The sequence below is a fragment of the Myodes glareolus genome, chromosome 19 (assembly GCF_982192425.1).
Source record: "Myodes glareolus chromosome 19, mMyoGla1.1, whole genome shotgun sequence".
NCBI lineage: Eukaryota > Metazoa > Chordata > Mammalia > Rodentia > Cricetidae > Myodes > Myodes glareolus.
Window position 1 is genome coordinate 43,971,453 of NC_142044.1, and position 10,537 is coordinate 43,981,989.

Consider the following 10,537-nt stretch of genomic DNA (forward strand, 5'->3'; position numbering starts at 1 on the left):
CCTGGTTGCTTTTTTATGTCATCGTGCCAAATACACATGTATTTTTTGGTCCCAGCTCACCAAGAGAGAACGACATCCCAACTTTATGAAGGAGTCAAAAAAGCTCAGTCCACCTGTGTCACTGAGTTCTCTTCAGCTTGACTCAAATGACCCACCGAGGAAGAAGGGGCCTCGGTTGGGATTTACCTCCTCCAGACTGGCCTGTAGACATGTCTGTGGGGTGTTATCTTGATTAATAATTGAGGTAGGAGGGCCCAGTTCACTGTAGGCAGTGCCAACCTAGGTAGGTGGTCCAGGCTTGTATGGGAAAGCAAAGTGAGCAAGCCAGCAAGCAGTCTCCCCGCCTGGCTCCGCCTCAGTGCAGCTCCTGCCCTGAGCTCCTGCCCTGGCTGCCCTTGATGAACTATATAACCTGTAAGCTAAACCTGTGCCAAGTTGCTTTTTGATTTGTTTTGTTGTTTCTGTTTATTGCTTGGTTTTAGTTTTACTTTTTCTAATTTTTCTTTTTTAAAAAAAAAATATTTATTTATTATGTATACAATATTCTGTCTGTGTGTATGCCTGCAGGCCAGAAGAGGGAACCAGACCTCATTACAGATGGTTGTGAGCCACCATGTGGTTGCTGGGAATTGAACTCAGGACTTTTGGAAGAGCAGGCAATGCTCTTAACCGCTGAGCCATCTCTCCAGCCCCACTTTTTCTCATTTTTCGAGACAGGGTTTCTCTGTGTAGCTTTGGAGCCTGTCCTGGAACTTGCTCTGCCGGCTGCACAGAGATCCACCTGCCTCTGCCTCCCGAGTGCTGGAATTAAAGGTGTGCACCACCACCACCTGACTTGTTTTTGGTTCTTCAAGACAGGGTTTCTCTCTTTAGCCCTAGCTGTCCTCTTTCTCTGTAGACTGAGCTGGTCTCCAACTCAGATCCACCTGCCACCTGCCTCTGCCTCCCAAGTGCTGAGATTTTAAGGCCTGCACCACCACTGCCTGACTGTTTTGAGATAGGATCTCACTATGTAGCCATGGCTGGCCTGGTCTATATCAATCAGACTGGCCTCCATCTCACAAAGGTCTGCCTGCTTCTGCATCTTAACTGCTGGGATTAAAGGTTGTTGCCACCACGCCCACCACACCCCAGTTGTTTTTTGGTCACAGTGTTTATCAGAGCAACAGAGTTAATGCTAACATCATCCTAGGTACTTAGGAATAGCAATGACTTGCAAGAGTGCATTCATGCTTGGCTTAGAGGAACCTCACAGCCGCCCTAAGCTGGCTGGTGGTGCACAGCCACGGCACCTCCTGGGAGCTACTGGACTTGATGCCAGCAGTTGCTATACCTCTGTGGGGGGTTATGGTGGGGGTGACTACCTGTAGAGCGGGAGCAGTTGGCAGTCACAATGGAAGGGATTGCCACTGAGGTCGATGAGCTCCAGCCCGCTGAGCCATGGCAGTGCAGGCAGGGACTGAAGTTGGTTCTTCTGCAGGTACAGGTTCCGGAGCCCTGTTCCCAGGCCCGAGAAGGCCCTGGGAGAAATCTGCAAAGAAGTGCCAATTCCTGTTGTGAGCCCCCTGCCAGGCGGATTGCCCCAGGTCTGCAGGGGAGGTCCATCCTCTCCAGCAGAGAGATGGAAGGCCCAAGGTGGTCCACGTGGGAAGGGCAGTTAATACCCAGCGCGTGATCTCATTCCAAGTCACACAATGCCAAGCTTCTGTCAGTTAGGCCTAAACCCCACCCTTATCGTTGCCATGCCTCTTAGGGACTCTCCATAGCAGGTAACTGTGCAAACTCAAGTTCTTCCAAGTCCCTCGACAGGCCTCTAGCTGAGCCTGGCCTGACACCCACACCTGAAGTCCCTAAGGGTTTAGGGGAATGTTTGGTTTATCTTAGGGGGTCTCATGCCCTGCCTAAAATGCTTGCCGAAGGAATGTACTCTTATGGCCTGTGCTTCCTGCCTGCCCTTCGCCCAGCACCCACCTGCTCCAGGCCACTGCTGTTCAGGAAGAGCTGCCGCAGCGACCGTCCCACAGGCTGAAAAGCCCCATCTTGCAGAGCCCTGAATGGGTTCCCCGAGAGCTGCAGCTCTGTGAGTGCCGGCAGCCCCTCCAGGGCGCCTGTGGGCACCTCTCGCAGCTGATTCCTGTCAAGATGCAGCTTCTCCAGCTCCCGAGCTGGACCCAGCGCCCCAGGTGAAACCTGGGTGATGTGATTTCCACTCAGGTAAAGGCAACGCAAAGCCCGCGCTCCTGCCAGGTCCCCAGGCGCCAGGCGGTCCACCGCGTTGTCCTGGAGGTGTAGCGCGAATAGGCTGGGTAGGGCGCGCAGAGCAGCCCCCGGGACCCTCAGGAAGCGGTTGTGCTCCAGGTACAGGTAGGCGAGGTGGGGGGCCCCTTCGAGGGCTGCGGCGCTCAGGCCTGAGAGCTGGTTGTCTGAGAGGTAGAGGTAGACCAGGCGCTCCAGGCCCGCCAAAGCGCCGGGCTCCAGCTCCGCGATGCCGCAGTGCTGCAGGTGCAGCGACACCAGCTGGCGCAGGCCGGGGAAGGCGGCGCGGGGCACCGAAGGGAAGTGGTTGCGCCTCAGGTCCAGGAGTTGGGTGTCGTTGGGAAAGCCGCGGGGCACAGCCCGCAGGCCGTGGCCGTCGCAAGCGCTGTGCCGCGTCTCCCCGACGCACACGCAGGCCGGAGGGCAGGGCGTGGCCGTCGCGGCCTCCTGGTGCGGGGAGCGCGGTGGAGAGCGGGAACCGGCGTCGGCCTCGACCTCGTCCTCATCCTCTGCCGCGTCCCCGGGACAGCGCAGGTCTGCAGGCCGCAGCGCATCCAGGGCCTCGCCTCTCAGCCTCCGCGGCCCCCGGCACGCGCCGTCCGAGCGCACGCGGGCGCGCACCAGCCACTCGAGCAGGGGCCGCGCGTGGCAGGCGCACCACAGTGGGTTGCCGTGCAGCCGCAGCCGGCGCAGCTGGCCTGGGCCCTGCAGCGGGGGCAGGCTGCTCAGCTGGTTCCCGCGGAGGTCGAGGGTGTGCAGGCGCGGGCAGTGGGCGAAGGCCCGGGGCCCCAGAGCCTGCAGGGCCCCGTGGTCCAGGGCCAGCTCGCGCAGGCCGGGCAGCGCCAGGCCGTCCTCCTCACCTGTGTAGGTGAGCGGGTTGTGGCCCAGCTCCAGACGCGCCAGGCTGCGGGCCTGGGACAGGGCGGCCCCGGGCAGGGCCTGCAGCTCGTTGTGGTGCAGGCTGAGGCGACGCAGAGCCGGCAGACCCACCAGGGCCTCGGGGGCCAGCACGCTGAGCGCGTTGTGGGACAATTGCAGCCAGCGAGTGCGCAGCAGCCCCTGGAAGGCCATGGCAGGCAGGTAGACCAAGGCGTTGTTGGCCAAGTTAAGTGTGACCAGTGAGCCAAGGGCACCAAAGGTCCCCGGCCGCAGCTCCTCCAGCATGTTCCCCTCCAGCTCCAGCCGCCTCAGTGAGCCTAGCCCGTCCAGGGCCTCCTGGGGCAGCATGCTCAAGCGGTTGGAAGCCAGGTTGAGGAGGAGCAGGCGGCCCAGGCCTCGGAAAGCACCCTCGGCCACCAGCTCCACCTGGCAGTGCCGCAGGTCCAGATGTGTGAGGTAAGGCAGGTCCTGGAAGGCCGCTGGAGGGATGACCTTCAGCAGATTGCCCTGGAGGTCCAGCCTCTGGGTCAGCTGGGGACAGAAGCGGGAAAGGTCACTGAGCTGCACGGGAACCTGAGCCTTGGCCTCTCCCCGTCACCTCTCTGATTCTCTTCCGCCACCGAGCCGCCCTCACTGTGCTCTCTTCATTCCTGTCACTGCTCTTGGCTTTCTCGCCCATGAACTCATAACTCCATAGGGCAGAAAAGGTATCTTCTCCCGGCACACCCCCCCCCCCAGTTCACCCCAGAACCTGTCGCGAATGCAATATTTGTAGTCACCTAGGTTGCAAATAAATTATATAGTTGTTATTGGTTTGTTTGGTTTTGTTTTTGAGACATGGTTCTGGCTGGCCTGGAACTTGGTATGTTGACCAGGCTGGTCTTGAACTCAATGAGATCCATCTGGCTCTGCTTCCTGAGCGCTGGGATTAGAGGTGTGAGCCACTGGACTTGGCTGTTACTGGTTGGTTTTCTTCCCATTTTAGATGTAGATACCCAGGCTCAAGGAGCAGGACTTGAGAAACCAGACAGTGGCAGAATCACCGGTGTGAGCCACAGTTCCTGCCACTCTTCCCCTCTTAGCACACTGCTAACCCATGCCAGTGTGACCCATCTTAGCACACTGCTGACCCATGCCAGTGTGACCCTTCTTAGCACACTGTTGACCCATGCCAGTGTGACCCCTCTTAGCACACTGCTGACCCATGCCAGTGTGACCCCTCTTAGCGCACTGCTGACCCATGCAAGTGTGACCCCTCTTAGCGCACTGCTGACCCATGCCAGTGTGACCCCCTCTTAGTGCACTGCTGACCCATGCCAGTGTGACCCGTCTTAGCGCACTGCTAACCCATGCCAGTGTGACCCGTCTGACCTGGGGGATGGTGTTCGGCACCTCAGTGAGGTTCTGGTGGCGGCAGGTCACATGCCGCCTGGAGTTGTCACAGACACAAGTCTGTGGGCATCGCTGGGCGGTTACGTGCCAAGCTGGGCCCAGTAGCAACACCAAAAGCAGCAGCATGAAGACAGGGGTGGAGCTCTGGGGCCTGGGAGGAGAGGGAGAGTTGATGTTCATGGGGCCTCAATCCTGGTGGTCACCAAAACCAATCCAGGACAACTAAGACCCCTGCAGGCCTTCATTCTCTGGGCCCAGAAAAGTGCCATGGCTTGGCCCCCTTCCCTCACCTCCCACGGGAGCAGCTTCTGTTATCAGCTTTGGTTTACTGAGGAGGAACTAAGATGCAGAAAATTAACCTGACTCTGCACTTAATTTGGGAGGTGCAGATGTTGAAGGGCCTGAGGTCCCTGAGTGAGTCTGTCTTCTGCTCAGAGACACGCTATCATGGTGAGCAGGCAGCTCAGGCCTCTTCTGTCCTCTTGTTACCTGAGGACCACACAGCTCACTGGCCTGATACAGGGGAATGGAGGACCTGGGGTTTGGACTGCACCAGGCAAGATGTATCTCCCTTGTCCACCCGCCCACCTTTCCACCCCTCCACCTCACAACTACAGTCACTGCCCATCCCGTTTCGCGGATGGTTGTTGCCACCGTGGCTTTCCTGTCCTCCCCTGGGCTCCCTCCTAGCAGCCAAAGGGAAATTTCCAGTATACAGACAGGCTCCTGATACCCCCAACAGAAATCGCCCAGCATCTGCCTGTCACTTGCAGCAGAAAGCCCCAATTCCTGGTGCCTCAGGGAGGTTGTAAACGTTCTCCATCGCACGCCACAAGTGGTCTTGGCACCACTGCACAGGTCCAGCACCATCTAATTCTCTCAGCTTCTACTCTCAATATACTTGGGCCATGTGTGAATGCCGAGCTGCCTTTCCTGATGCTGGGCTGAAACCTCATCCCATGGGCCTCCCCATAACTACTCCCAGGATTGTTACTGTCTGCCATTGTCTCCTTAGTCCCAGAATTCACTCCCCTTCTCGGCTCTAGTGGCTTTCTCTAGACTCTGGCTTGAGAGATAGGGTAGGAAGGGGGCCCGTTAGGCTGATTTCCTGAAGAGACAAAGGTCCAGGACATAGATGGCTGCCATGGCTTTCTCTTTACCTGGCCCCAAAAGACTAACCCACAGGAGTGCACCAGAACAGCTACATCCCCCTTTCTTCTTTAGGGACCACCTCTGGGAAACCTCAGGTACAGGGAAGATCCTGTGGCCTACACTCAGCTCATCTAAGGCCCAAAAAAAGAATACAGGATCATCTATAGCCACCTAGGTCATCTATGACTCCCTTGCGCCCTCAGGGCCCCAAAACTCACCCCTCCATGCCGACTGGAACTGCCAGCCCTGTCTGGAGGCCCTGCACAAGGGAAAGACCAGGGACAGTCCCCGACTGGATGCCGGCACTACCCCCCCTCCCTTGCCCATAGGCTTGGCAGCAGGGACAGAGCTGAATGGGAAGCATTGTCGGCAGCCTGGCTGAGCTGGGGCTTCCCCAGGCTGTGGGCAGGGGGTGGGAGCTCGGCTGGAGTTACAGGCTGCCTGTCCAGCACAAACCTAACATGGTCCAGGCCCAAGTCCTTGAACTGGTGGGGGTGGGTGGGAGGTCTGGAGGAGCCTGCGGATGGGTCAGCATCCCTGGGCTCCTGCAGACTCTGTGGGAGCCTAGGAAGAGCTCAATAGCTGGAAGTTAGAACTAACTTACCAGGTTGCTGCAGGGGTTAAGGTAGGAACCTAGACCCCGGGGCAGGTGCTCAGGAACCCTTAACTCCTTCCTGTCCGCTCCTGCTCATGCACTCGTACACACTGAAGCTGCACACTTTCCTTTCTGCTTCCACAGCAGGTTACTGAGGATTATCCAAATGGATGGGATGTGTAGAGTCTGTCTGTAGTTTTAAACCGTTATAAGGTATTGTATTCTATAAACAGACCTGGGTATTGTATTCTATAAACAGACCTAAGATCTAACCAGTCAGTAGTGCTGCCTATAATCCCAGCACTCAGGAGGCTGAACCAGAAGGATCATAATTTCAGGCCAGCGTAAACTACCTAGCAAGACTGCCCCACTCCCAAAGGACCAGACTTACTGGTTCATTTGAGATAGTTTAAGGTTTGGTTTTCTTTACTTTTTATATTTGTGCTTTGCCTGTCTGTGTGCATTGCACAGTATGCATGCCTGGCACCCACCGAAGGCAGAAGAGGGTACCAGACTCCCTGAATGTGGAGTTACAGAAATTTGTCAACCTCCACATGCTGGGAACTGAACCCAGGTCCTCTACAAGAGCAGCCCATGCTCTCAGCCCATGCGCCACCTGTCCAGCCCTGTCTTAGATATTTTTATCATTCCCTGCCTTTCTGTAAAATGTAGTTTAACAGCAGATGTAGGAATTCAAGTCCAGCCTCAGCTACACAGCAAATTAAGAGGCCAATCTGAAATAACTGAAACCCTTGAAAATAAAAGGTAAGGTGGTACGCGCCTTTAATCCCAGCAATGGGGAGGCAGAGGCAGGCGGATCTCTGAGTTTGAGGTCAGCCTGGCCTACAAAGCAAGTTTCAGGACAGCTAGGGCTACACAGAGAAATCCTGTCTCGAAAAGCCAAAAACCAAAAATACCTGCACCAACAGTGCATCTGGATCATATCACTCATGTACCCTAGGATCTTTAAGACCCACGTTTCTATTGGCATTTTAGCTTTTGTTTTTCAGTGTGCTTGGCTTTTTGAGACAGTATTACGTAACCCTCCCTGGCTGGGTCCACACTTGCTGTGCACCTAGGACTACTCTTGATCTCCAAGGTGCTGGGTGAAGAGGTGTGTGCCACCATTGAGTTCAGCTAACTTACGTATAGCTGTTTTTGTTTTTGTTTTTGGCTAATTTACACATAGTTGTTGGCTTTTTGCTTTTGTCTGTGCCCAAGACAGGGTCTGTCTGGAACTCACTGTGCAGACCAGGTTGGTCTGGAACTTGCACACACGCAAACAAGAGTTTTAGACATTTTATCCAGTTGCCTTTATTTCTTGTTTAACTGTTCTGGCTGGGACTTGTAGCATCACCATGTTGAATGTAAATAGACTTTATTTTGTAATAATTTGCCTCCACACCCCCCCCCCCAACAGATTTACTCAACCCTTCATGCAGCCTGTGTTGTTCAGGAGCCCATGGAGGTCAGAAGAGTATGTGGAATCCCCAGAAGAGGGCACCAGACCTCATTACAGATGGTTGTGAGCCACCATATGGTTGCTGGGAATTGAACTCAGGACCTTTGGAAGAGCACGCAAAGCTCTCAACCACTGAGCCATCTCTCCAGGCCTTTTCTTTTGTTTTTTTTTTTTTTGAGACAAGGTTTCTCTGCATAGCTTTGGAGCCTATCCTGGCACTCGCTTTGTAGACCTGGCTGGCCTTGAACGCAAAGAGATCTACCCACCTCTGCCTCACAAGTGCTGGCTGCCGGGTCCCCCTTGTTCTTAATGTGCAACTATTTATCTTAAATCCCTCAGAGGCCAGAGGATCTAGTGATCCTCTGAGCTGGAGTTACAGGCAGTTGTGTGCCACCCAGTATGGGTGCTGAGAACTGAACTCAGGGCCTCTTGTAAGAGCAGTATACAGTATACACACTTAACCACTGAACCATCTTTCAGCTCATTTTGTTTTAAGACAAAAGTTTCAAACGTAGTCCTGGCTGGCCTTGAATTCAAGTGATTTTTCTTTGCCTTCTACATGTTTTTTGAGATAAAAATCTCACTATGCAGTTTGGTGCCAAATTTTCAGGTTTATGTGCTTTATTATGTGTATGAATGTTTTGCCTACATGTCTATCTGCACCATGTGTATGTCTGGTCTCTGAGGGGGCAGAAGAGGGCATCAGATTTCCTAGAGCAGGAGTTATAGATGGTTGTGAAATGGCCACGTAGGTGCAAAGAAGTGAACCAAGTCCTTTGCAAGAATGGCAAGTGCTCTTGACCACTGAGCCAACTCTCTAGCCTTGGCTTCATATTTTCAATCCTCCTGCCTCAGCTTCCTAAATGTTAGGATACTTTGACAAACCTTACATTGGTTATGGCTGTATGATCTTCCCTATCTCAGGTTGTTTAAGATAGGGTCTTATGTAGCCCAGGCTTGCCTTGCACAGTATGCAACCGAGAGAAGCCTTTAATTTATTATCTTCCTGCCTCCTCCTGGGTGTTAAAATGCTAGGATTACAAGCATGCGGCAATATAATAGTTTGTGCCATCATTTTGTTTGTTTGTTTGAACAGGGTTTCTCTGTCTAGCTCTGTCTTTTGGGGAACCTGCTGACCCTCAACTCAGAAATCTACCTGCTTCTGTGTCCTGATCTCTGGAATTAAAGGCATTCTCTGCCAACCCCTGGAGACAGAGTTTCTCTGCAACTTTGGAACTTGTCCTGGAACTAGCTCTTTAGACTAGGCTGACCTCGAACTCCGAGATCCCTCTGCTTCCTGAGTGCTGGAGTTAAAGGCGTGCGCCAATGCCAGGCTTTCACTTTTAAAACTTTTAATGTAGGGGCTGGAGAGATGGCTCAGCGCTTAAGAGCATTGCCTGCTTTTCCAAGGGTCCTGAGTTCAATTCCCAGCAACCACGTGATGGCTCACAACCATCTGTAATGAGGTCTGGTGCCCTCTTCAGGCCTGCAGGCATACACACAGATAGAAAATTGCATACATAATAAATAAATAAACTTTTAATGTATTGTGTATGAGCATAGGAACATGTACACCACAGCATATATGTGGGGATTGGAAGACAAATTGCAGGAATAGGTTTTCTCCTCCCACAACATGGGCCTAAATTCAGGAGTCAGGCGTGGAGGTAAATGTCTTTATCTATTGAGCCACCTCACCAGCCCCTTAATTTTAATGTATGTGCATTAAAATGCTAATGTATAATTTTCACACTTTGGAGTGGATATGAAGGTAACACAGCAGGTGTTGAGGTCAGAAGATAATCTGAGGGGTGGAGGGGGGCTCAGCTCTCTGTCTACCCTTAGGGTTAAACTTCAGGTTTGGCAGCGGCCACCTTTACCTACAGAGCCACCTTACTGGCCAATCTTTTATTTTTAGGGGGCTGGAGAGATGATTCAGATGTTAAGACTGCTCTTCCAGAAGACATGGGTTCAATTCCCAGCACCCATATGGCGACTCACAACCATCTAGGGGACCAGACACCCTCACAGACACGCAGGCAAACTACCGATGTACATAAAATAAAAATAAACTTAAAGGCTACTATTTAACACCACAAATATCAGCTGGGGCCGGGTGGTGGTGGGACACACCTTTAATCCCAGCACTCGGGAGGCAGAGGCAGGCAGATCTGAGTTTGAGGCCAGCCTGGTTTACAAAGCGAGTTCCAGGAAAGCCAGGGCTACACAGAGAAACCCTGTCTCAAAAAAACAAAAACAAAGTTTATTGCTCTTACAGAGGGCCACAGTTCCACAGTTCAGTTCCCAGCACCCACTTGGAGGCCCACAAAAGCCTGGGACTGGAGCTATGGGTAGTTCTGAGCTGCCATGTGGGTGCTGGGAACTGAACTGTGGCTCACCCAGAACAGCAAGTGCGCTCATCGGCTGAGCCATCTCTACTTCCCGAGCAAGTGTTTAAGCTGAGCCCAATCCAGAGCAGAAGAGGGTATTGACGGCCTGCTGTGAGGTAAGATGAGCTCTTGTCTGAGGTACCTAGGAAAGTCAGCCTCATGTCACCTACTGGAAGGTAGGTAGGCCCCTCAGCCCATCTTCTCTATCACGCGCCACCCTCCTGGCTTCCCACCTGAACCTCAAAACTGTTTTCGAGATTCCTTAGTACTTGAAGGTTTCCCTCCTCCCTGTCCACACCCTTGGTCACTACTGTGAAATCTCCATGCCAGACTGGGAGCTCCAAAGTGCAAGCAGGTAGAAAGAGACCTAGGCCACCCCTCTGCATGTGCGCATGTACATAGCCCTACTCA

At 53.4% G+C, this 10,537-nt stretch overlaps 1 protein-coding gene across 2 annotated transcripts in view; it reads right to left on the reverse strand.

Annotated features, from left to right (window-relative positions):
• The window catches only part of Chadl (chondroadherin like), a 20,761-nt gene extending 10,253 nt beyond the window's left edge, over nt 1-10,508 (reverse strand). For both annotated transcript variants that reach the window (XM_085678450.2, XM_085678449.2), the window contains exons 1-4: nt 5,898-10,508; nt 4,507-4,678; nt 1,972-3,666; nt 1,365-1,531 (exon numbers count right to left, since the gene is read on the reverse strand). In XM_085678450.2, the coding sequence (XP_085534576.2) occupies nt 1,365-1,531; nt 1,972-3,666; nt 4,507-4,678; nt 5,898-6,043 (2,180 nt within the window). In that variant the 5' untranslated portion in view covers nt 6,044-10,508. The remainder of the gene's footprint in view (nt 1-1,364; nt 1,532-1,971; nt 3,667-4,506; nt 4,679-5,897) is intronic.
• Nucleotides 10,509-10,537: the final 29 nt, after the last annotated feature.